The 22,511-nt window shown below is 35.7% G+C and overlaps 2 protein-coding genes across 2 annotated transcripts; both read left to right on the top strand.

The window, feature by feature from the left end:
• Positions 1–9,785: 9,785 nt before the first annotated feature.
• On the top strand, positions 9,786–12,632 carry LOC142239810 (uncharacterized). Its single transcript, XM_075311575.1, has one exon. It carries the CDS (start codon positions 9,786–9,788, stop codon positions 12,630–12,632), a length of 2,847 nt encoding a protein of 948 aa, XP_075167690.1.
• A 1,232-nt stretch (positions 12,633–13,864) lies between these two features.
• On the top strand, positions 13,865–14,935 carry LOC142239809 (uncharacterized). The gene has a single exon (XM_075311574.1). The coding sequence runs from the start codon at positions 13,865–13,867 to the stop codon at positions 14,933–14,935; it is 1,071 nt and encodes a 356-aa protein (XP_075167689.1).
• Positions 14,936–22,511: the final 7,576 nt, after the last annotated feature.

Below are 22,511 nucleotides of genomic sequence, written 5' to 3'. Positions count from 1 at the left end.
TGAAAACTTAACTTATTTGAACTTTTGGCTTCAAGGATTTTCCATTGGAATACTATTGTCAAGAACTCATTAAGACTGCTTTTGAATATTAACACTAGTCACAAATTTTGATATAGAAATGAAAATCAAATTTTGTTTATAAACTCCTTAATTTTTGGTTCTAAGTCCGCTTACAAAGATTACCGATTGATAACTTCGTAATATAGAATAACATGTATTTTCGGCCCAAAATATTCTTGAAATTCAAGAAAATCGTGTTTTTGAATCTGGCTTTTATAAAATCTTTCTTCCCGCATAAACTGCCAAACTCGTAAGGATTCAGGTTCCGTATATACTTTTAGCAAATATGTTCGTTAAAGACTTTCTCAAAATATTAAAATATTTTGTCAAAATTATTATACTATGAAAACTGATATCGATTCAAATCTGTGTACACAAAAGGTACTAAATCATCCCCGGCGGTACTACTGTACTGACCAGGGTTAAAAAGTATTGAAAAAAGTACTATAGTACTGCATTTTCCATCCTTGATTCACACTATTCAGACAAAGGAAATTACAAAAAAAAAGAAAAATATATAAAAATTACAAAGAGATCTTCATAAAAAATAACGAAAGGGCACTATACTTTTTTAGAGTTGGGACAGTAAAATGAAAAAAGGGGGAAACAGTGAAAAATTAAACAGTAAAATGTATAAAAACAAAGTTTAATTCATACTTATTAATAAGTAGGAGTTGACCGACACTTTCAAAAATAAAAGCAGGAATTAAGTTCGAGTTTTGCCGCTAAAATTAAAAATATTTTTAACGGCAAAACTCGAATCTCTAAAAGCAGAATAACATTATAACTTTTTGGCAAATTGTATTATAACTCGGTTGGGAATTATCCAAAGCAACATGTGATAAAGTTTATTTTCTTTAAAAGGAATTATTAAAGAAAAGTAAGCGTGAAAACAAGGCCATTTTAGAGCGATAATGCCAACTTAATACCGGCCTTAAAGGTAAAACTGAAATTAAGTACATAATTATTCGTTAATAAAAACCATATTTATTTGTATTTCTACATGGAGGAAAAAGTGTGTTTTTTATATGTTTGCATACAAAAATAAGATGTTTGAGACAAAAAAAATAACACAATATGTGCGGGTACAAGAATATTGTGTTTGAAAACTAGTATATTATGCTTGCAATCGATATGTTAATATGTTACAACATAATATGTTTACGTGAATAATTTGTTTATTACAAAAAATGTTTGCACAGAAGCTATAATTCTTACAACGAACGTCCAAACACGATGTTTTAGGGAAAGTTACACTAAAAATAGAAATAATACTTGCCGCGGAAAAATATATTTTTACGACATTTAAAACATACATTTTATGTTTTCATTAAAATTAAACTTAATACCCAGTGTTTTATCCTACTCGAATTTGAAACTATTATTTCCAATTTAGTGGTTATGGTTGTCACCTATACTTTTTGTCTAATTGGCACAGAAACTATTATTTTTCATTTCGAAGATAATACACTAAAATATGCATTATTCCCCTATTTTTATTTATTTATTTATTCGTTGAATTTTTCTAGTACATTAAGACATATGTCTTATAACTATGCACTAGAATCATTTTTTGTTAAATAGTTCTTAGGGAAGAGTTATAAGAGCGGAAAGCAAATATAGAAATAGTATAAAAAAATTAAAGTAGTAATTAATTAAAGTAAATAAGTATTAAAATAACAATAGTAAACACTTTGAAAATATACAATTTTGATACATAATAAATAATAAAAAAAATTAAATGAAGATTTAAATAAATGGAAATATTAAATATTAAAATATTACTGCAATAATATCTAATTATTTTAATTGTTATTTAAATAAAAATTAACTAAATGACGTTTAAATTTTCCAGTATTGTGGATGGTTTGGATTTCATTAGGTACTTGGTTCCAGAGACGTATTGCTCGTATTATAAGTTGTATTTTTGACATATGTTCCTGATTCTGTTAGATCTGCAGAATGTTAGATGATTATAAATATTTGTAGGTTCCATTGTTACGATAATCTTATATAGGAATGTAACAGTTCTAAATATCAAATATTTGTCAAATGGCATTTTGAGAACTTGACTATTGTAAACATAACGAGTTATACTATTACATGTTGTTTTCAGTTTCTTAAAATCTTGAGCATTGCAACCAGCAAAAATTTCGCAGCCATATAATAGAGTCGGTATTAAGTAAGATTTGGCCAAAATCATTCGAATATTGAATGGTGCACTGTTAGAAAAATATGTTTCTCATATGTTCCGATATAAACAAAATGTGTTTCGGGCACAATTTTTAAACACAACATATTTAAGTGCAAAAATGTAATGTTCCTAAACTAGCATTAAATGTTTGGGACACATATGTAAATATGTTAGAATATATTATGTTTAGGACAAGAATGTTTCATAAAAAGAATATGTGTGAATGTAAACATATATAAATTTACAAATTTCGAGTAAACATATATATGTTGTGATATTTTATTCAGGGAGCGACAGAGAGAGAGTATAGAGAAAGAACCCGGGAGGGTTGAGGAAACATACCGAGAGAATCAAAAGAGAGCAATTTATGTGAAACTGTTGTATGTTGTTTCGGAAAACAGTTTTACGTGTTCATTTGTTTTGGATATGCGCTTGCCATGTTAATAAGCCTTCGCCAAAAATTGGATACGCTTAGTCTAAATATTATTTAATTTGAACATGAAATTGCGTATTCGGAGTAAAGAGAAGAATAGACATTAAAAAAAAACAACATGTGTTTTTGCCTTGAGAGCAGCAATTTAAATATGTGTGGACATATGTTTTATTTATTATTTTGGCATTATGGGCACAATTTTTTTGTTGGTTCGTCAAAAGAAATCGGAACGTACGACGAGTATGTCAAAATATTTAGCAAGAAAAGAAATTAAAAAAAAAACATTGGAAAATATATCTTCAGAAAAAAAATAAGTTTAGTTCCTCTTTATTAATAAGTAGTCCAAGATGAGTTGACGTACACTTTCAAAAATAAAAGCGGGCACTAAATTATAGTTTTGCTGCTAAAATTATTTTTTATTTTAGTGGCAAAATTCGATCCAAAGCAACGATTGAAAAAGTTTATTTGCTTTAAAATGAATTATTAAAGAAAAGAAAACGTGAAAACATGGCCAGTTTAGAGCGATAATGCCAACTTAATTCCGGCCCTAAAGGTAAAAATGAAATTAAGTACAAAATTATTCGTTAATAAATATTCATATTTGTTTGTATTTCAAAATACGAGAAATTTTAAATGCATTTAAAATGGTGTTAAATACTAGTTAGTTCAAGCCTAAATAAATTTATAAAATTATTTATGTATGTTTATACTCGACTTCACATTCTTCTTTTGTTAGAATATTTGAATTCCTTCCAAAATTTCAAACTTTTATATCAAAACAGTTTTTTGTTACAAAATTGTTATTTTTGCAATAAAAAAAAATATTTTCAAAGTTTCATTGTAAAAATTTAATTTAATAATATATAAATATAAATATAAATATATATACAAATATAAATATAAATATAAAAATAATTATAAATATAAATATAAATATAAATAAAGATATAAATATAAATATAAATATAAATATATATATAAATATAAATATAAATATAAATATAAATATAAATATAAATATAAATATAAATATAAATATAAATATAAATATAAATATAAATATAAATATAAATATAAATATAAATATAAATATAAATATAAATATAAATATAAATATAAATATAAATATAAATATAAATATAAATATAAATATAAATATAAATATAAATATAAATATAAATATAAATATAAATATAAATATAAATATAAATATAAATATAAATATAAATATAAATATAAATATAAATATAAATATAAATATAAATATAAATATAAATATAAATATAAATATAAATATAAATATAAATATAAATATAAATATAAATATAAATATAAAAGTTAACAACATTCCCATCTCTGCCCACAGTGCATGTGCGGCAGAGTCAGCATAAAATAATTATTTCGCAACATCTACACGCGCAGACTAGCAGACGCTTAGTCTGCAAGAATATATTCCCATGCCACCGGATACCTTTACCTGGAATGCAGTGGGAACTGATGATAGGCGAGCTGACCAGGTAAAGCAGGTTGGATAAGGGCGGCAGTCTTGGTTTCGTTGCCGTGACGGGTATATCATTAAAATCGCTTAATCTTGTCATTCAAATATAATCTTGTAAACACGTTAATTATCAAATATTGTTTAATTAATATTGTCTAAATATAATCTTGAAAAATTAAATTTAATTGTGTATCTTTATTTCGGCGCAGTTGGTCGCGCCTTCGATATTTTTTTATGGTAAGCCAAGGAAGAATCCTTAACTGGCGCCCGAGAGCAGGGACCTGCTAAAAAAGATAGCAGAGTCCTGGTAAAATTATAAAAAGTTAACTCTAGCATTCCTACGGGACCCTGCAGGGTATAAAATATAAGCTAATTATAACTTTGAAAAGAAAAATAAAATTATATATTATAATAAAATCAAAATTAAATCTAATCTGAGTGATTCCTACGGGACCCTCCTCAGACATAAAATTAAAAATAAGTAAATAAAAAAAGGGGATTACTCCTTGGCCGCGTCGCGAAGCCAAGACTCGAGCAACTTTACAATAAAAGACATATACATTTTTTTATAAAGATTCAAAATAATTTTTTTTTTATTTTTGTGAAAAGAAATATTTAAACAAAGTTCCATTCTGAAAAACAAAATTATATAAAAAAAACAAAAGAAATAATTATTGCTAAAAGTATAAGAAAGAAAAAAATGAGAAATTGCCAAATTAAAAGAAAGGTTCTAGTGAAAAAGGAAAAAGGAAGTGATCAGTGACAAAATCCCCGCGGAAGAATTGAGGAGAAACAACGCAAGAAAAAGGAGAAATAAGAAAATAATATAATAATTGAGTGAAAAAAATTATTTCAGTGACAAAATCCCCGCGGAAGAATTGAGTAGAAACAACACAAGAAAAAGGGGAAATAAGAAAATAATATAATAATTGAGTGAAAAAAATTATTTCAGTGACAAAATCCCCCAGGAAAATTTGAAGAGAAACAACACAAGAAAAAGGGAAATAAAAAAAAAAATATAATAATTGAGTGAAAAAATTGTTTTGAAGAAAAAAAAGGAGTAAAGGCGAACATATTCGGTAAGTGATTCCATTTTTTTCTCTTTCCTCTCTTGTCAGCATGGACGAAATTAAAAACACGGTGACAAACTTGACCGGAGCCATTAACCGGTTCATGGAGCAAATAAAGTCTGTTGAGGGCAGGTTATCCTCGATAGAGGCTACCCTGCATGATAACGCCTTGGGAAGCGTTATGACAAGATTAGAGCAGGTAGAGGCGGCACGGTTGGGTAATGCAATTCCTGCGGAGGCCCCTATTAGGCCGCTACAGCGTCCGCGAAATGTGGATGAGTTAAAGGACATTAGTCGGTTGCCTGACGGCGTCAAAGAATTACGGACATTCGACGGAAGTCCTACGCAGTACGTCTCATGGATTCACTCCGTTGAATCTATACTAAAGGACTTTGAGATCGTTAGGGACCAACCAATTTATAGGGCAATTGTTCAAAGCATCCGCCAAAAGGTTGTTGGTGCTGCCGACACTGCCCTTGTTGCCTATAATGTCTTTGACAGTAGTTGGGAAGAAATTAAAAGGGTCCTGTCGCTCCATTACGCCGACAAACGTGACATTGAGACCTTGGAACACCAGCTGAATCGTTTGTCGCAGGGCTCGTTGTATTGAGGAATTTTATTCCACAGTGAACCATCAGCTGTCGCTGATAGTTAATAAGTTAAAGACCGAGTCCTACAGTGAGGAGACGGTTACGGCTCTTGTGGAGACATATCGAAATAGATCATTGGACATTTTTATACGTGGTCTGAAGTCAGAGACCTAAGACTCTCCCCGAGGCTTATTCGGCCTGCCTCGAACTTCAGAACCTTACCATGCGGAATGATATCCTGCATCCAAAGGAGACCAGGGTTAAGGCAGACGTAGTATACCGTTCACCGCCAATGCGACCGGATATGAGATGGCGACAGAATCCTCGCACAGGGAATCTTAATTTCAATTCACCCAATGATTCATACTCGAAACCACCATTACCTCCACGGTATCCGGCAATCAAGAATGAACCAATGGACGTAGATAGGTCTATACAGTCAAGGCAAGTTAATTATATGAATAATACAAGTCCCCAATTTGGGTGGTTCCGAAGAAACCGAAACCCAATGGAGAGAAACAATACAGGATGGTTGTTGATTTTAAGAGACTGAACGCGGTGACCATTTCCGATACCTATCCTATTCCGGATATAAATTCCACGTTGGCTAGTTTAGGAAATGCAATGTTCTTCACCACTATTGACCTCACATCGGGTTTCCACCAGGTCGCTATGAAACCGAGGGATATTCCGAAAACAGCTTTTTCAACCATGAATGGCAAATATGAATACTTGCGGTTGCCTTTTGGTCTGAAAAACGCCCCGGCTATCTTCCAGCGGATGATTGACGATGTTCTTAGGGAATACATAGGGAAGATATGTTATGTGTACATCGAGGATCATTTGAAGAACATCGATACCATATTTGCTAGACTCAGTGAGGCGAACTTGAAAGTAAATCTCGATAAGACACATTTCATGAAATCTGAGGTAGAATTTTTGGGATACATTGTAAGTGACAGGGGTATAATGCCCGATCCTGCAAAGGTTAAGTCCATAGAGAACCTCGTTCCACCAACGAATCTGAAGGAACTGAAAAGTTTTTTGGGAATGACTTCATACTACAGAAGATTTATCCGTGATTATGCGAAAGTTGCAAAGCCACTTACTAATCTTACCAGGGGGGAGAATTCTCAGGTTAAAGCGAATCAGTCTAGAAATGTTCCGATTGTTTTGAACGATGATGCCTTGAAGGCATTTAACTCCTTGAAAGAACTACTGACGACAGCTGAGGTACTGGCATTTCCGGATTTTAGTAGGCCATTCAACCTGACTACGGACGCATCCAATTATGCCATAGGCGCAGTTTTGTCTCAGGGAGAGATCGGCAAGGATAAGCCAATTGCTTACATTTCCAGAACACTGAATGAGACGGAAGAGGCCTACGCCACTAATGAGAAGGAAATGCTGGCTATCGTATGGGCCCTCGATAACATGAGGAACTACTTGTATGGCGCAAAGAAGATAAGAATATACACGGATCACCAACCACTCACATTTGCCTTGGGAAATAGGAACTTTAACGCTAAACTCAAAAGATGGAAGGCCAGAATAGAGGAGTATAATCACGAGTTGATTTACAAACCTGGTAAATCAAACTCTGTTGCTGATGCTCTCTCTAGATTAAAATCTCTCTCTAATTACCTGTACCACTCTTCCACTGACACGGCTAGTGAAGGAAGAACTGTGCAGGAAAACTTGGAAAATATGTTGACAGCCTCTGAAGGCAGGACTGCTTCCGAGGGAAACGCAGACATAACACAGGACACGTTAACAGCCTCAGAGGGAAACAACGATGATGATAGGCCGTCGGATGCGACAATTCATAGCGCTGATAGGGATTCGTCCGACCTCATACCCCATGTTGAAGTCCCAATTAATGTTTTTAAGAACCAAATCATCATAAAAATCGGAATGGATCTGACATCTTTTGAGGAGCCACATCGTGGCTACACTCGACATTTTGTATCATCGACACAGTGGAACGAAGATTCACTCACCGCCGTTCTTAAAGAAAAATTACAACCAAACATTTTGAATGGCATAAAAATTCCTGAAAGATTACTCGGCATGATGCAAGATATTTATATCGAACATTTTTCCCAGTACAAAATACGTGTTGCACAACAAATGGTAACCGACGTTACATCGAAAGAGCGCCAATTCGAGATAATTGAGACGGAGCATAGAAGGGCTCATCGTAACTCCAAGGAAAATAAGGAACAAATCTTAGAGCGATACTACTTCTAACGCATGCAAGTCGCCATTAGGGACTGTTCGTGTGTCAAGGTCGACCCACTCTAATATCGCATTGATTGACAACACTGCACACGAGCATATCGTCCTAATCGATCATATGTTTTGTCTGTTGCTGCTCTCTTTTCGAAGTTGAGATCTGTCACCTAGGAAAGCCCTTCAGTTTTTTGGAGAAGAACGTTTTTGGGCAGTAGTAGAAAGTTCGGGCTCTAATGCGCAGCAACAGTGAACATAGTGAGAACTATTAAGAGTGAAAGAATTGTGCATAGGACTATTGCAAATAGAAGCTTGTGAAGAATACGGAAACAATAAAGTTTAATTTGTATTGAATTGCTTGTAGAACTCTGACTATTACTTGTGTCAACGGGTGGCTAGAGCCGGGTCAAAATCAAAAGAGCCACTTTGGGCCAAAGTGATAATTTCAAAGTGACAAAATTGCGGTCTAAGTTGCCTTTATCAGTCACTATAGTGAACGTTCCATTTTTCTACACATCCACGGCTTGAGATAAGGTGAGAAAGAGTTGGCATTAGCGTCAACATTTGGTCCTGTCGATCCTTCAGCAACTCCAGCGACGTATAGTTATTGTCTGGTCAAGTGGATACACGAAAAACATCGTAAGGAATATTAATAGAGCATTGAGGTACGTACAGTGAGATTTATTTTGAAGTGCTGTGAAGAAAGTACCCATTTGTGTGTCCACAACTGTCCCAGTGTATTTACCCTATCCCGTGGTCAGTTTGAGCCCATGTCCTGTCCCTTGAAGTTATTTGAAGTTACAGATTACATTACGTAATATATGGTTAATAATATCCACATGTAAACATATTGGAAATTTGGAAAGAATAACATTAATAATAAATAGATACGGTTACTCGTTGATTTGTCTTTACATTTGTTGTTGCAATTATTATCACTTTGTATGCTCCATCTTCGCTTTGCGCCAAAATTACTTCGTTAAAGAGTGAACAGTATCCAAATTTTTGTTATTTTCTCTTATTTTGCACAAAGATCTTATTGTTGTTGTAATAAACTGTCACTGTGGCAAGAGATTGAGAGATACAGCTGAGGCAATAGAAGAGGTGTACTTGTAGCCACTTCTTAATAATCCGTGGAAATTTAAAACATTTAATTGAATATTTATGTGTGTGTCCTCACAAAATTGAATTGTTGGTCTAGATTGAAGTAATTATTTACCGACTCCATTTTATTGTCCCTAAATAATTCTGATGTATTATTAACACACAACTAGATAAGCGCTGTCCCTTATATTGAAAATACAACTAAAACAACACAGTGGGCCGATTTACGTTGTGATGCAGAAAATATTGTAATTTGATCTCCTAAAAAATTAACATATTAAAATCTAATTACCTGTAAATAAGATAGAAAATATTTAGTAGAGAATCAAAGTTCCCGAAGAAAAAATCGTTATTGATTGCACAGTGGCTCACAGGAAATCGTTCGCACCTGAGGATTATAAAATATTAATCAACAATAGTACTGATTGGTCTCCATACACTTTTACATCTTCCCTTAATTTTGCAAAGAAATTAGCACAGTGGTTCAAGAGTACTGAGTGGGGAAAACATCAGCCTACAAAATATCAGATCTCATCATATAGTGGTTCAAGGATTTTTTTTATTGATTTGGAAAAATTTATTCGTTTGCTATCACTATATCGAAATGGGTTTACTAGAAGAATATATTCAACAGTGCGAAGAAATTGCTTTCTTTGAAGAACGGTTAAAGTCGGTTGAGTCGGAAGGTTTGAATGAGCACTCCATAGAAGCGGAAAAGGAAGAACTCCAGAATTTGTGGGCGGAGTGGAAAATTAGTTATAGAAAGTGTATCTCCGATCCCGATAGTGCAAAATCTGACAAAGCCACGGCGAAAAGTAAGAAGTCAGGGGCCCACAATGCTTACATTAGATGTGTGACAATTATTGGACAGTGGAAAGATAATTTAAAAATTAAGTCTCCTCCAAATAATCGGAACGTGACTACATCGATTTCTGTCCCACCATGCGATACCCAAGTCTTTTATGGGGACTATGTTAGCTGGCCCAGTTTCAGGGATTTATTCACGGCTATTTATATTAATAATAAAAAACTAAGCTCTGTTGAGAAACTGTATCATCTGTTTCAAAAAACAGATGGCGAAGCTAGGGAAATTAATAGAAATATACCCTTGACATCTGAGGGGTTCGAAATTGCATGGTCAAATTTAAAGAACCAATACGAAAATAAGCGCATTCTCATAAACAATCAATTGCGAACCCTATTCAGTCTGCCACAATGCACACAAGAATCCGCATCTAGTCTCAAAAAGCTTCAAAGGGAGATTACAAATTGCATGTCCGTCCTAAAACTTTATAAAATAGATATAGGGTCTTGGGATCCCATATTTGTATTCCAATGCTCCTCAAAACTACCAAAACTCACTTTATCCCCATGGGAGCAATCAATTGCGAACAAAACTGAATTACCGAAGTGGGAAGATTTGGATAGGTTTTTGACGGAACGATTTCAGGCGCTCGAGAGCGTTTCTGACATTATAGGCTCCAATGATTCTGTCCCACGGCAAAAGTATAACAACAACAGCGATAAATCGAAACATTACAAAGTACATCATACAAAAGTGAACAGCATTAAGTGCAACTTGTGTAAGGGTCCACATAAATTGCAATCCTGCCCCAAATTTTTGAATATGGAGTTTAAAAATAGAATTTCTGTGGTAAGAAGGGACAAGCACTGTTTGAAATGTTTAGGTCTGGGACATATGGCCGCAGATTGTCAAGGCAAATCGGCATGTGTCAAATGTGGCGCAAACCATCACACACTACTCCACAAGGAAAAATCGGTTGGGAAAGAAGCTGAGGCGGTTACGAGTGAAAGCCCTTGTTCGACTCATCCGTTGAATACCCACTCCGCCGATCAGCCTTCCACATCACAAAATATTCAGTCATACCATACTTCTGTCTCGAATAAAACAATGTTGGCAACTGCATGGGTGACAATTACTAAATATAGTTTGTCTCAAAGAGTAAGGGCGTTGATTGATCCCTGTTCTGATGACACTTTCATATCTTCACGAATTCAGAAGATGTTAAAGTTGCCAACAAAACCTATTTCCGCGGACATTTCAGGCCTTGGGGGTGAACATTTGACAAAATGTTCAAAGATTGCGCTTTTTACACTTTGCTCGGCTAAAAATGGTTTTTCTGCAGAAGTTGAAGCGTTGGTAGTGCCAGATGTTACTGGAAACGTACCCACACATTCATTTCCAAATGTTGGCAGAGAGGATATTCGAAAATTGGAATTTGCAGACCCCGAATTCTATAAAAGTGCCCCAGTTGACATCCTCATTGGAGGAAACTTGTACCCCATGATTCTTCTCAAAGGAGTCGAACATGGAATTCTTGGTTCTTTGGTGGCTCAAGAAACCGTTTTTGGATGGATAGTGACTGGTCCATCAAACAACTGTACTCCCAAGCGTTTGGTTCGATTATCTCATTGCACAAGGGTGTCAATTAATGAACAAATGGCAAAATTTTGGGAAATTGAGGAGATTCCGAACAGAGTTACTGCTTCGGAGGAGGATACCATTTGCGAAGAGATTTATCGTTCAACGACTGTGCGTGATTCCAATGGTAGATATATTGTGGATTTGCCTTTCAAATCAGATTCCCCACCGAATTTGAAACTCGGACAAAGTAGATATATCGCATTGAGCCAGTTTCTAAGGAATGAAAAATCTCTGTCCCAAAAAATTGATTTGAGAAATATGTATGATGATGTCATAAAGGAATATTTGTACCTGGGACATATGAAATCTGTCCAACCACCGAAAGATAGTTCTGAAAGTGGATTTTATCTGCCTCACCATGGCGTGTTTAAGCCGGACAGTGCAACTACGAAATTGAGGGTTGTTTTTAATGCCTCTTGCACTTCATCGAATGGCAAAAGTTTGAATGATTGTTTGTATACTGGCCCAGTGTTGCAAAAAGATATTGTCTCTCTCATTTTAAATTGGCGTTTGTACAAGATAGTATTTAATGCGGACATTTCCAAAATGTATCGGCAGATACTTGTGAATCCGAATCATGCCCCGTTCCAGCGGATAATGTACAGAACGTCACCTGAAGAAGAGATGCAAGAATTTCAACTAACTACAGTAACTTTCGGCGTGAATTGTGCGCCTTACTTAGCTTTGAGGACATTACTGAAATTAGCAGAGGATGAGGAACATCGATTTCCTGTTGGGGCTAAGATTTTAAGAGAAAGCATGTATGTTGATGATGCTTTGGTAGGAGTCCATTCTATCCCTGATGGCTTAGAGGCTAGAAATGAGTTGACTGAAATTTTGAAGTCAGGAGGATTCCATTTGCGTAAATGGACCTCCAATTGTAAAGAAATTCTTCAAAATTTACCTCGGGAGTATTTGTTAAATGAGGAATTCCTAAACTTTGATGACAAGAGCAATGCTAAAACGTTGGGAATTAGGTGGAACGCGACTGTTTTTATTTCGTAACCGAAAAAATTCGGTGCAAGGAATCGTTCTCAAAAAGAGAAGTCCTTTCTGTTATCGCCAGATTATTTGACCCTTTGGGATGGCTTGCGCCCGTGGTAGTTGTGGCAAAAATTTTTATGCAGCAGCTTTTGCTGGATAACATTGGTTGGGATGATCCCTTAAAACCAATGACCCTGTTGAAATGGAAATCATTCATTGCAAAATATAATGATATAGATACAATTGTAATTCCTCGTTGGATACGTTACTCTCCGAATTGTGAAATTGAGTTTCACGGGTTTTGCGACTCTTCGGAGCTAGCGTACGCAGCGGTTTTATATGCAAGAGTAAAAATAGGGACCAACGTATTTTCCAATATCCTTGTCTCTAAAACAAAAGTTGCCCCAATAAAGAGAATATCTCTTCCAAGATTGGAATTGTGTGGAGCATTGTTGCTGTCAGAGCTGGTACATACTTTTCTGCCCCAAGTAAATGTGCAACCAAAACCATTACTTTTATGGTCAGACTCCACTATCGTATTGGCGTGGCTCAAAAAGCCTTCTCACAACTGGACAACATTCGTTGCCAATCGGGTCGCAAAGATTCAAGAGAAGGTTGGCCACTTTTGGCGTCATGTCTCGACGCATGAAAATCCCGCTGACCTAGCAACGCGGGGGCTGACTCCTTTAGAGTTAAAGGAGACTGATCTTTGGTGGTACGGGCCACCATGGCTTCGGAATGATAGCTCCCAGTTTCCACAGAATTTTAATATACCTGTTACACATATAGAGGCGAAACCTGTTCAGACACATATAGCGGAGTTTGAGGATCCTTTAGATCGATTCTCGTGTTTGTCACGTGCCATACATGTGATAGCGTACATTTTTCGTTTCGCAAGAGCTGCAAAAGGTAGATCGTCAGGTCAACGAATCAAGCAAGGCATTAGGCTATCAGCGGAGGAATTGACGTTTACACGAACTAGGTTAATATCCCTTGCACAAAGAAGATACTTTGCAAGCGAATAACTCTGTCTGTCTCAGAAGAAACCTTTGGATTCCAAAAGCTCGCTACTAACTCTGACTCCTTTTTTAGACAAGGACCATGTGATTCGAGCCCACGGTCGGCTAGGCTCGACACTATCCCTATCATATAGCGAAAGACACCCCATTATACTGTCCCCTAAGAGCCGTTTCGCGAGGCTGTATGTATCCTTCATACACAAGTTGACCCTTCATGGAGGCTGTCAATTGATGATGGCAACTATTCGCCTAGAGTGCTGGATAATAAGAGGGAAAAATGTCATTAAGGCACATATTCGAAATTGCAAGAAGTGCATCCTATCCCGTAAGACTCTGCAAGTTCAACTTATGGCCGCATTGCCTCCGGAGAGAACAACGATTAGTCGTCCATTTACTAATACTGGTGTTGATTATGCGGGTCCCTTTGACCTCAAGACCTTCTCGGGTCGAGGATCTAGGATATCTAAGGGATATGTTTGCTTGTTTATTTGTTTTGCTTCACGTGCGATCCACTTAGAGGCCGTAAGTGATCTCTCTACTGTCGCCTTTATGGCTGCTTTGACTCGTTTCGTGTCTCGGAGAGGTTGTCCCAGTCGAATATACTTGGATAACGGCCGCAACTTCGTCGGAGCTGCTCGAGAAATACGACGAAATTTTGCAAAGGTGATTTTCGAGATGAAGTGTGAGTCTATCACCCGATACGGTCAACAGAAACTTGAATGGCATTTTATTCCCGCTGGCGCACCGCATATGGGTGGCCTTTGGGAAGCCGGCGTAAAAAGCTGCAAAGGTCACTTAAAGAAAATAGCGGGACAGATCCGTCTTACATTTGAGGAGTTCAGTACTGTACTGACGTCTATTGAGTCCTGCTTGAACTCACGGCCTCTGACCCCGATGTCAGAAAATATAGACGACTTGGCCGCGTTAACTCCAGCGCACTTTCTAATCGGAGCATCTTTATTGTCCCCAGCTGAGCCAGAGGAAATCCCCTCACGGACAGCGATCCTTAACCGTTGGAGAAGAGTAAAGATAATTCAGCAAGATTTCTGTCGAAGATGGAAAACGGATTATTTAAAGGAATTGCACAAAAGAAACAAATGGAAGCGACCTCAAGAAAACTTGCGGTTAAATGATTTGGTTGTACTACATCAAGATACTGGTTTTTCTAATGAGTGGCGACTAGGTCGGGTTACGAAACTATACCCCGGTAGCGATGGCAATGTTAGAGTGGTAGATTTACGGACACAATCAGGCGTAATCACCCGGCCTGTCCACAAATTAGTCCTTTTGCCTCGAGAGAGCTAAATTCCTTCCTTTCCCTTATTTCATTCCTTTCCCCAAGATCAGCACAGCCAATATAAAATCGATTTTGCTAATTATCATATCTTTTGTTTAGGAATGGCGTACCTAGAGGAATATAGATGCCCTTTGTGTAATACACGACACGCATTCCGTCTCTGTCGACGTTTCTTGGCTATGCATACAACAGAACGCAAACGACTAATCCATCAAGTGGGTGCGTGTGAGAATTGTATGGGGTTATCCCATAAAGTCCGAAACTGCAATAGTGGGTCTGGTTGTCGCATCTGTTGGTTTGGACACCACACGTTACTCCATCCTGTCGACGACGGTAAGGTAGAATGGCTACAAATGACCGCCCTTGTTCACATATACTGTCCCATGGTAAACGAAAGCAAACGGATTGTCCGTGTCCTTATGGATCCAAACGAGAAGGAAAGTTACTTTGTCCCGGCGAGTCCCCTTTTCTCATTCACAAAAAACGATATACGAGATAGTATGAAGTTCCAACTAATCGATTGTCACAATTGTGTACGGACTCTTACCGTCACACTGAGAGCCAAGACTGTCCCATCTCCGTTTAGTCCACGACGTCGATGCTCGTCGGGAAAAGTTTTCAATATATATGATCATTCGGACCTGGGAGACTGTTCCTTCTATCTCCCTGGCTCTTGTTGTATTGTACTTGGGGGAGACGTATCTAATTTGATTTACCTTGGTCTACCGCAAACCGAACCAAATTTACCATATGTTCAAAATACCATATTTGGTTGGTGTTTTTTTGGACCTATCCCAATCGACAAAGATAATCTGGCGTAGATTGTTGTGTCTGGCCCTGGGGAGTTTGAATGCTTGAAATATTATGAATTTTATAAATTTTGATTATTGTTGTAAACAAGCTAATTTGCATTGAATTTTTATTGAACTTTGAACTTGTATTGGAGTATGATATAGATTATAAGATTAACTTTTTGCATCAATAGTAGATTAATTTTGAATAATTTTGCACGGTCGGTGCAAGGGGGGCGGTATGTTCGTGTGTCAAGGTCGACCCACTCTAATATCGCATTGATTGACAACACTGCACACGAGCATATCGTCCTAATCGATCATATGTTTTATCTGTTGCTGCTCTCTTTTCGAAGTTGAGATCTGTCACCTAGGAAAGCCCTTCAGTTTTTTTGGAGAAGAACGTTTTTGGGCAGTAGTAGAAAGTTCGGGCTCTAATGCGCAGCAACAGTAAACATAGTGAGAACTATTAAGAGTGAAAGAATTGTGCATAGGACTATTGCAAATAGAAGCTTGTGAAGAATACGGAAACAATAAAGTTTAATTTGTATTGAATTGCTTGTAGAACTCTGACTATTACTTGTGTCAACGGGTGGCTAGAGCCGGGTCAAAATCAAAAGAGCCACTTTGGGCCAAAGTGATAATTTCAAAGTGACAAAATTGCGGTCTAAGTTGCCTTTATCAGTCACTATAGTGAACGTTCCATTTTTCTACACATCCACGGCTTGAGATAAGGTGAGAAAGAGTTGGCATTAGCGTCAACAGGGACTATGTGGCTAATTGTGACGTGTGCAATAGGTGCAAGTATGACAGAAGACCTGCGCAGCCACACCATCAGAAAACCCCTGACCCAAGATACCCATGTGAAATCCTTCATATGGATATAATGGAAATCCAGGGACAAAAATTCATAACGTGCATAGATAAATTTACGAAATTCACGAAATTCTTTAGCATTCAGGACAAATCGTTACTGGAGGTAAGGAAAAAAATAGTTCAGGTTTTACATTACTTTACGGCGCCTAGAATCCTTGTTACTGATAACGAAAGTAGTTTCATTAGTCCTCTAATTGAGTCATTCATAAGATCATTGGGAATTCAACTCTATCTTACGCCTGCACAAAGAAGCGAGGTGAACGGTCAGGTCGAGAGGGTTCACTCCACAATAATAGAGATATATAGATGTTTGCGTTCTGAATACCCTGACCTCTCTGTTGAAGAATTGATCGAGATCTGTGTGGATCGCTACAATAATACGATACACTCTGTGACTAATAGGAAACCCCGCGATTTGTTCTTTAACAAATTTGCTGGGGTAGATTACAAACGCCTTCTATCCCAACAAGCCAAGGTGAATAAGGACCTTAGGCATGTGTTAAAACGACACGCTGCAGCCCGTCTTGCTAGGACAAACAAAAAGAGACAAAGCCCCAGGAAATATAGAAAAGGGGATACAATTTATGTAGCCATTAAGACCATTAAGGGAAAGAATAAGGCCCTATTCAGACGGGAAATAGTAGAAAAGGACAATAGGGTGACAGTGCTGACAAGGAGTGGGAGGAGGATTCACAAGCAACATATTAAGAATATTTTATCGCCGAAATTAAAGAAACGAATCTCCGCTGATAATGCTAACACTCAATAATTTTTTCCTTCCTTCTTCCTCATTCACTTCTTAATTCCCGGCAATTATTTACTTAAAAACAAAAAATATCTAAATTATTAAAAAAAGAAAAAAAAAAGAGATCTGAATACAATACAAAAAAGATTAATGTATAAAACAAGAAAGATGTATGTCTAAAGAAAAAGTAAAGAATAAAGGAATCCTGCGATCCCTCCATGGCTGGTTCGAGAGAAACGGCAAATACATCCACAAGAAAGAAAATGAAATTGTAGAAAAGAAACGAAGAAAAAAGAACAAAAATTTACAGAAATATAAAATTCTATAAAAATACTAACCACTAACATTATACACTAATTAAATTAAAAAAAGGGGAAAAATCAAAAGAATATGAAACTAAACTATATACCATATATATAAAAAGGGGGGAATATGTTTTACAATTTATAAACTACTTTTGTAATAATATTTTTAGATATGTTTCTCAAGGATATGTTTCTGGTTGCATTATTTATCTTTATCGGGTCACTGGACGCTATTCACATTTTCAAATATGAGACACCACTGGTATCAACAAAGGTTGGGAAAGGTTGCCTAATTGATGGGAATTTTAAATTGGTGCATACTATCGATCTGGAGCATTATTTAACGACAATAGTGGACATGTCATCCATAGTCAGAGAAAAAGTCCTGCCTGGAAGAAACAAAGAACTTATATTACATCAACTGCACCAAATGAGAGAACGCATTGAGGAATTACGAAGTACGAAGGCCAGAATAGTAAGATCCATTGACTGGCTCGGTTCAGCGTGGAAATGGGTAGCCGGAAGTCCTGATGCTTCAGACTGGAACAAAATACTGCAGAGCCAAAACGACGTCATTTCCAATAACAACGAACAATACAAGGTGAACAAAGAAATCCGACGGCCAACGGATGAGGCCATTAAGAAGCTCAACGAAGTTATTGATAGAATCAACAACATGACAAGTGTTAGAGATTCTGGCCACGTTGAGAGGTCAATAATGAGTCAGGTAATGGTCTTGAAGGAGGACATAAATGAGATCATGAGAGCCTACCAGCTAGCAAAGACTGGTATTGTGAATACAAACCTATTGGATATAGACGAAATAAATAGAATCATCGACGGCACAGAAATACTTCCTTATGGTAATCTAGTGGAGGTATTAGAATATGGAACACCGTCCATCTACACCAACAGCTCTTTGTTATTGTACGTTTTATCTATGCCAAAACTGCGAAATGAAGTGTTCAACGTTCTTCATATTAGAGCAGCAATCCGCGAAGGACGACAAATAGAGTTGGGATTTAATAGCGTATTAATAAATGAAGCCGAAGTCTATGGGATTAAAGGCAGTTGCCTAGCCATTAATAATTGCACGATCTGCCAAAAATCGCCACTAACCATGCTATCACGGAACCATTGCCTCTCAAAAATCCTAAGAGGGGGCTCAGCGAAATGCGACTACAGATTGACCAATGAAGTTATAATTGAACCCCTAACGGAGGATACAATCTTTGTCACTAATTACAAAGGATTGGTGGAATACGATGGCCAAGCAGAATCTCTGAACGGCACTTACCTACTCCAAATTTTTAATGAATCCTTGTCCATAAATAACCAAACGTATTCAAGCACAACGATCACCAGAACACAGGCTCTACCACCGGTTATTATAAATATAACCCATGATAACCTGTTATTAGACGTGGAATATGTTCATGGTATAAGTCTCGGCAACATAAGGAGACTCGACCAGTTGGGAATGACATTTAAACAGTCCTTCGGTATCAACATGACAATCATCGGCCTGATCATGATCTGCATCGGATGGCTTTGGCACCAGCAAACAAGGAAACTCCATCTTCCTCTGGTACTCCTACACCCTTCCACTGAGCACTCTACGATCTGCGGGACGCAGATATTAAAGGAGGGAGGAGTTAACAACATTCCCATCTCTGCCCACAGTGCATGTGCGGCAGAGTCAGCATAAAATAATTATTTCGCAACATCTACACGCGCAGACTACCAGACGCTTAGTCTGCAAGAATATATTCCCATGCCACCGGATACCTTTACCTGGAATGCAGTGGGAACTGATGATAGGCGAGCTGACCAGGTAAAGCAGGTTGGATAAGGGCGGCAGTCTTGGTTTCGCTGCCGTGAGGGGAAAATCATTAAAATCGCTTAATCTTGTCATTCAAATATAATCTTGTAAACACGTTAATTATCAAATATTGTTTAATTAATATTGCCTAAATATAATCTTGAAAAATTAAATTTAATTGTGTATCTTTATTTCGGCGCAGTTGGTCGCGCCTTCGATATTTTTTTATGGTAAGCCAAGGAAGAATCCTTAACTTAAATATAAATATAAATATATATATATATATATATATATATATATATATATATATATATATATATATATATATATATATATATATATATATATATATATATATATATATATATATATATATATATATATATATATATATATATATATATATATATATATATATATATATATATATATATATATATATATATATATATATATATATATATATATATATATATATATATATATATATATATATATATATATAAATATAAATATATATAAATATATATATAAATACAAAAATTTAAAAAAAAATGTTGGTGTTCGGTCGGAGCAGGGATTGACCAGAGATGGTCTGTATCAAGCTTTTTAGGTTTGCGACTGTCGCAAAATTGTAAACGTATCATACGCGTCGCAAATGTAGAAAAAGTAGCAAACGTCGCACACTCAAAATACTTCAATCCCTTCAGCTAGGAAGCGAATGATATCCATGATATGTGCGAAGAAGTTTCAATTCTCAGAAATGTTCATAAAGTTATTAACGTGTTAAAAAACTTGAGAATAGAGTTATTTCAATTGGAGACTCCAAGCCAAAATTAATATGAACTACTTGTTGGCGCCGTAAACGAGACGGTCGGTATTCGCTCATATTTTCTTTCCATAATTTCTGCAGAAACTGGAAGGAAGGAAAACTACTTATTAAGTCTTGTATAAGTGAATTTTTGTTTAGAGAGAATTTTATAAAAATCATTTTTTGGCTTATTTAAGCCAATTTGCATACTAATTAAAATTTTTCAAAATTGTAGCTAGTCATTCGCTGATGCAATTAAAGCTTGGGTGGACATTATGGACCACGCAAACCAAGAATAGTTTGAAGTTGCGAATGAGAGATGTAAAACTAGTAGAGTGTTGAATAAATATTGTATTTAAAGCATTTTTTGCATCCCTTTTATCGGGGAGTCTAACTAAATTAAATTAAAAACTATTCACAATTTCTTTAATTCAAATTAGTTTTTTACATTAGTTTTACGACTTTTGAGACATACGTATTATACCGTCGTAAACGTATGTCACAAAAGTCACATGCTAACCACTGCTCCACGTGGCTAACAAATATATGCTTCTGTTGAATAATATTTTGTTTGCATCGGCTCGTGGGCGCCGCAAACTATGCTATACAAATATAACTTATAACCATAATTGTCCATTGATGACCGTAACAGTTACGTAGCCCAGTGTTGTGTTGGTTTACAAACTGTATGGTCCTCGGTTCGATTCTCCGTCCAGGCGAAAGGTAAAATTAAAAAAATTTATAAAATTGAATAATTTCATCAACATTATTTGTACTACAGAAAAGGTGCCAAGAACTAAAAAATTTCGTGGAAGTGAAAATTATGTGTGGGAATGAACACAATCTTCTTTGGGAGAAAATTCTTCCAAGCATATAATATTTTTGGGTTCAAAATGCTTCCAAACATATAAAATGTTCACATAAAACAAACATAATAATGTTTCGGCAATATCCAAAAATATATGTGCTTCCTGCAAAATATGTTTGGAACATATATTAGAGAAGCGATTTTTTTGAGGGTGTGTAAATGAATGGGTAACCCAGAGATTACGAAACATTCCATATATTGTGCCACACGCTACACTTATGTGGTCAGTCCAATCCAAAAACTCATTAAATATTATTCCTAGATGTTTTGCTTTATTACACCCTCAGAAAAAATCGCTTCTCTAACATATGTTCCAAACATATTTTGCAGGAGGCACATATATTATTGGATACTGCCGAAACATTAATATGTTTGTTTTATGTGAACATATTATATGTTTGGAAGCATTTTGAGCCCAAAAATATTATATGCTTGGAAGAATTTTCCCCAAAGAAAATTGTGCCCATTCCCTCACATAATTTCACTTCCACGAAATTTTTTAGTTCTCGGCACCTTTTTCTGTAATACAAATAATGTTGAAGAAATTATTCAATTTTATAATTTTTTAAATTTTACCTTTCGCCTGGACTGAGAATCGAACCGGGAACCATGCAAGTTGTAAGCCAACACACTACCACTGGGCTACGTAGCTGTTATAGTTGCCAATAGACAATTATCGTTATAAGTTACATTTATATAGCATAGTTTGCAGCGCCCACGAGCCGATGCAAACAAAACATTATTCAGCAGAAACATATATTTGTTGGCCACGTGGAGCAGTGGTTAGCATGTCCGCCTTGCATGCAAAGGGTCCTGGGTTCAATCCCTACTCCGATCGAACACCAATTTTTTAATTTTTGTATTTATATTTTTATATTATTAAATTAAATTTTTACAATGAAACTTCGAAATGTGTGTTATTAAAGATTTACAGTCAGAAAAGAATAGTGCTTGATATAAACGAAATGGACTGAGCTTTTGGATAAAATATTATTTTTTTATTGCAAAAATAACAATTTTGTAACAAAAACTGTTTTTGGTATAAAAGCTTGAAATTTTGGAAGGAATTTACAAACTCTAACAAAAGAAGAACGTAGAGTCGAGTATAAACATACATAAATAATTTTATAATATACACATAAATTTAGTTAGGCGTGAACAGTTTTTTACTAGCATTTAACACCATTTGAAATGCATTTAAAACTTATCGTTTTTTGTAACTAATTTCATTTTTACCCTTAAGGGTGGTATTAAGTTGGCATTATCGTTCTAAAATGAAATGTTTTGCCTTTTACTTTTCTTTAATAATTCATTTTCAAGAAATTAAACTTTTTCAATTGTTTTAGCTGCAAAACTCGAACTTAAT

The sequence above is a fragment of the Haematobia irritans genome, chromosome 5, assembly GCF_050003625.1.
Source record: "Haematobia irritans isolate KBUSLIRL chromosome 5, ASM5000362v1, whole genome shotgun sequence".
In the NCBI taxonomy this organism is placed as follows: Eukaryota; Metazoa; Arthropoda; class Insecta; order Diptera; family Muscidae; genus Haematobia; species Haematobia irritans.
Note: the sequence above shows the minus strand (reverse complement) of the source record. Positions and strands in the feature narration are given on the sequence as shown.

What these genes read in the sequence shown, in the direction of transcription:
- LOC142239810 (XM_075311575.1), top strand. Translation starts at nt 9,786, where the DNA reads ATGGGTTTACTAGAAGAATATATTCAACAGTGCGAAGAAATTGCTTTC.
- LOC142239809 (XM_075311574.1), top strand. Translation starts at nt 13,865, where the DNA reads ATGGCAACTATTCGCCTAGAGTGCTGGATAATAAGAGGGAAAAATGTC.